Here is a 3,921-nt window from a genome sequence, read left to right on the forward strand (position 1 = left end):
TAACTATATGGACACCATTTTTCATCAAAGAGAAAAATTATATATTGGTCACCATACTTTTATTTAGCCCTCAGAGCTGAACAAAGAGAAGGCTTGTAACTCGTGGCCAGTCACAGGAAAAGGAGGAGGAGAAGAAGAGAAGGGTTAGATTCTTAATTATCCAAACAAGCTCTTAGACATGCTAGCTTTCATCTATGTATCTTAGTTTTAGATCTCATGCATACGTAATTAAGTAATATGCCACTCTTTTACATCTTACGAAATTGCATTTACCATTATCACTCTTAACATCATATACCTTAGTTTTACATCCTTCTACATCACTCTGTTACATTAAAAGCCAGAAGGATTTACCATTGTTACTCCGGATACTTTTTTGTGATAAGAAACGGAGGTAGCGAAGTACCTCCGCCAAATTTATTGATATACTTATATTTTTATTGGCTGGATTGATTCTAAGAGGCTCTAAAATCACACAGCATATAGATGAGCCGGGAGCTTCGGCTCGACGACTACTTCGAGTGGCACCTTCCTCGGTGTCGTCGCCCCAAAGATCTCCTCCATGCTCAGGTCCTCCACCTTCATCCCATCAGGTAGCCTCCATGCAAAGCCATGCAGCAGGTTGGCCAGGCTCAGCTGTATCTCCATGAGCCCAAGGCTGTAACCAGGGCACATCCGCCGCCCGGACCCGAATGGCAGAAGCTCGAAGTCCTTCCCCTTGACATCTATCGAGCTGCCGATGAACCGCTCTGGCCGGAACTCCTCCGGCGCATCCCATATTCCAGGGTCCCTCCCAATGGTCCATACATTGACCAGAACACGGGTCCCGGCCCGGATGTCATAGCCGGCGACACGGCAGTCTTCCATGCATTGCCGGGGAATGAGCATGGGTACCACTGGGTGCATCCTCATGGTCTCCTTCATGATTGCCTCGATGTAGGGGAGATGGTGCACCTCCTTCTCCTCGACCCACCGGCTCCTTCCGATCACCCGGTCGAGCTCCTCGGTAGCCTTCTTGAAGATTTCCGGCCGTTTGAGGAGCTCGGATATGACCCATTCCATGGTCACGGCGTAGGTGTCTGTGCCGCCGGCGATCAGATCCTGGGCCATGGGAGCAAGGAGCCCGTGTTAATTGGACCTTAACAGAGTCTTGCGAGCTTTCAATTAAGAAGAACAAACAAACTCTTGTGGGCTAATTGAACCGGTCCGGTCTAATTGCTGGTTATGTTTCAAGCCGCTCTGATTTGTGGTCGGCCTGGGCCAAAACTAGATCCTGATGTACTTGGTAGAAAATAACTGCGTACTTAGCAAGTATGGGGGTGGACGTGTTTATTTCTCACAAAAAAAAATGAATACTTTTAATTGAATATAATTTTGTTCTCTATTTAAGCTTCAAAATCAAGTAGATCTGATATTCTAATTAATTAAAAGTAAAAGATCAAAATCAATTATTATGGTTGGTCTTGATTTATATAATATACTAAAAATTGTATTATTTTTAGTATATTATATGGTATGTTTTTATGTCAAAAAAAAAGGGTAGCAAAACATGTTGCATGTGCACGACTCTTGCGGGTGGGCCAATCTATTATCATCGAGGACATATCATGTTTCTTAAAAAAAATGAAGTAAAATTCTTTTAGCAACTCAAAAATATAATTTACATTAATATCATTCAACTAGTGTGACGTAGTCTTATTTAGAGTTTAGTTTGGCAAATATCTAGACTATTTATTGATGCGGTAGGTAGGTCGTCAAATTGGAACACAATATGTGCTCAAAGAAAGAAAAAACAAAAGGGTATACAAAAAGTAGAATACCTAACAATCTCAACTATGGGTTAGGCACAACTAATTGTAGCTCATAGTTAGCTTATATTTCAGGCCACAAGGCACATATAATTGGCCTCTCCCTCGGTAAGGCTCATCGAGAATGACTCATGGGACCCATAAAACATGTTAGGTGCCAACATGGATAGAAATTATATCTTATACCATGTGCACCATATGATGGTGCGCCACACCAATCACCTCAGCTTGCGACTTTTTATAGCCCACAATAATGAGAGGAGGCGATTAGCATGGTGCACCGCCATGTGGTGCACAAAGTGTAAGGTATGATTTCCTCCAAAATGGATGATATATTGTCGAACAGATTTCTAAGTTGATCGTCCAAGTCGTAAGGTCTGTTTCTAGAAGAAATTATTGGTTAGATCAGGTCCAACAGCTCAGCAGTGGGACAGTCCGACCGCAAACTAACATATTCAGAAATGGAGAAAAAGAAAGAGAGAGGAAAATGGACCTGCATGTTAGCTTTGCAGTTGGATGATCTAACCAATAATTTTACCCCTTTCCGGATGAGTTTCTTTCTCTAACAAGTTTCGAGCAAGCCCATATAACCTAACCCACACCTTCTTGGAGTATATGACCCAGTGTGTTTAAAAAATTAATTATCCCTTTATAACAGTTAGCTGTGCGTGGAAGAAGCCGTGACCAAGAAAAATACACCTGAGTGAACCCCTTGACACCACGCCTCTCAAGCTTGACCTCCAAGTTGGGATCGTCGGCAAGTAGCAGGAGAACATCGACCATGTCCTTGGTCACAAACTTCTCCCCCTCCCGTCGCCGCCTCTCGCCGTGTTCATCAAGCACATGCTCGAGGAACCTATCGAACTTCTTGCCAATCTTCTTCATCCTCTTGATGTAGCCTTGCAAGTCTAAGAAATCCAGCCATGGTATCGAATCTCCGATGTTCATGACGCCGTTAAGCAACATGAACTCGTCGAGCATCGCCTTGAACTCCACCGGCGACACAACTGAGCTCTCGGACTTGTCCAAATACTTCTTCCCCAGCACCATTCGGCTTATTATACTGAGACTGGCGTTTGAGAGGTGGTCGCTGAGGTTAACAGGCCTCCCTGAGGAGTTGAAGAGGTCCCGGAGGAGGTTCTTGACCTCCTCCACTCTTATGTACTTATAAGAGTCCAGCCTTCTCGCACTGAAGAGCTCCGTCATGCACATCTTGCGGGCCTGGCGCCAGTATGGGCCGTATTGGGACCAACCGATGTTGGAGTAGTTGTAGGCGGTCCACTTGCCGGCGGCGGTCTTGGGCCGGCCACAGAAGGTGACATCATGGGTCTTTAGGATGAGCTTGGCCGTGTCGACGGAGGAGGCGACGATGACCGGAAAGGAGCCGAAATAAAGGTGCATGAGGGGGCCGTACTTCTGCGAGAGAGCGTGGAGGGAGCGGTGGGGGAGGGAGCTGATGAGGTTGAGGTTTCCGATGACGGGCAATGGCTTTGGGCCGGGGGGCAGGTTTAGTTTACAGAGGCGCCGGCGCCGGCAGAAGAGGGATTTGAGGAGGAGGAGGAGGAGGAGGATGGATGCTGGTAAGGTTGCTAGATATGTGGCCCATGATGGTAATTCCATTGGTGGTGGTAGCCGAGGGGGAGTTGAGGAGGAGGAGGAGGAGGAGGAGGAGGGGTGGTGGTGGTGATGGCTGGGAGAGGTGCTTGTGGTGGTAGCTTGCGCTGGGGGTATGGGGTTTATTTATAACGTGAGAAAGTCATTTGAGCTTCTCCCTGTGTGTTTAGTTATAATCTCATTGCCCAATGCTTAAGATAAGAGTGTAATTACCACATGTTGTAGTACTAGAAAGATGCCCTTGGCTCATTGCTTGCTGAGCTTGTCAATCTCTCTCTCAAGTTTTATCACCACTGAAGGGGACCCAATTACAAGCAAACAACTTTTGTACATCGGGGACCGACTAATTAATAATGGATGACTAGAGGGAGTCGTGAGATAACCGAGAATCCATTTGGCAGAGCTTTTAGCGGCTCAGAAAGTACTTTTCGTCCAAAAAATATTTTTAAATAAAATAAATATGTTCGATAAAAAAATCGAAAAATTATTTTATTTTTAC

The 3,921-nt window shown here is 45.4% G+C and overlaps 1 protein-coding gene across 1 annotated transcript; it reads right to left on the reverse strand.

Moving 5' to 3' along the window:
- Nucleotides 1–246: 246 nt before the first annotated feature.
- LOC103703407 (trimethyltridecatetraene synthase-like) lies at nucleotides 247–3,590 on the reverse strand. The gene is made up of 2 exons (XM_088714327.1): nucleotides 2,508–3,590; nucleotides 247–1,101 (listed from the first exon to the last, which is right to left on the reverse strand). Exons 1-2 carry the CDS (start codon nucleotides 3,426–3,428, stop codon nucleotides 472–474), a joined length of 1,551 nt encoding a protein of 516 aa, XP_088570453.1. The 5' UTR covers nucleotides 3,429–3,590; the 3' UTR covers nucleotides 247–471.
- Nucleotides 3,591–3,921: the final 331 nt, after the last annotated feature.

The sequence above is a fragment of the Phoenix dactylifera genome, chromosome 18, assembly GCF_051530095.1.
Source record: "Phoenix dactylifera cultivar Ajwa chromosome 18, Ajwa_hap1_PhDact_Kaust_v1.1, whole genome shotgun sequence".
Lineage (NCBI taxonomy): Eukaryota > Viridiplantae > Streptophyta > Magnoliopsida > Arecales > Arecaceae > Phoenix > Phoenix dactylifera.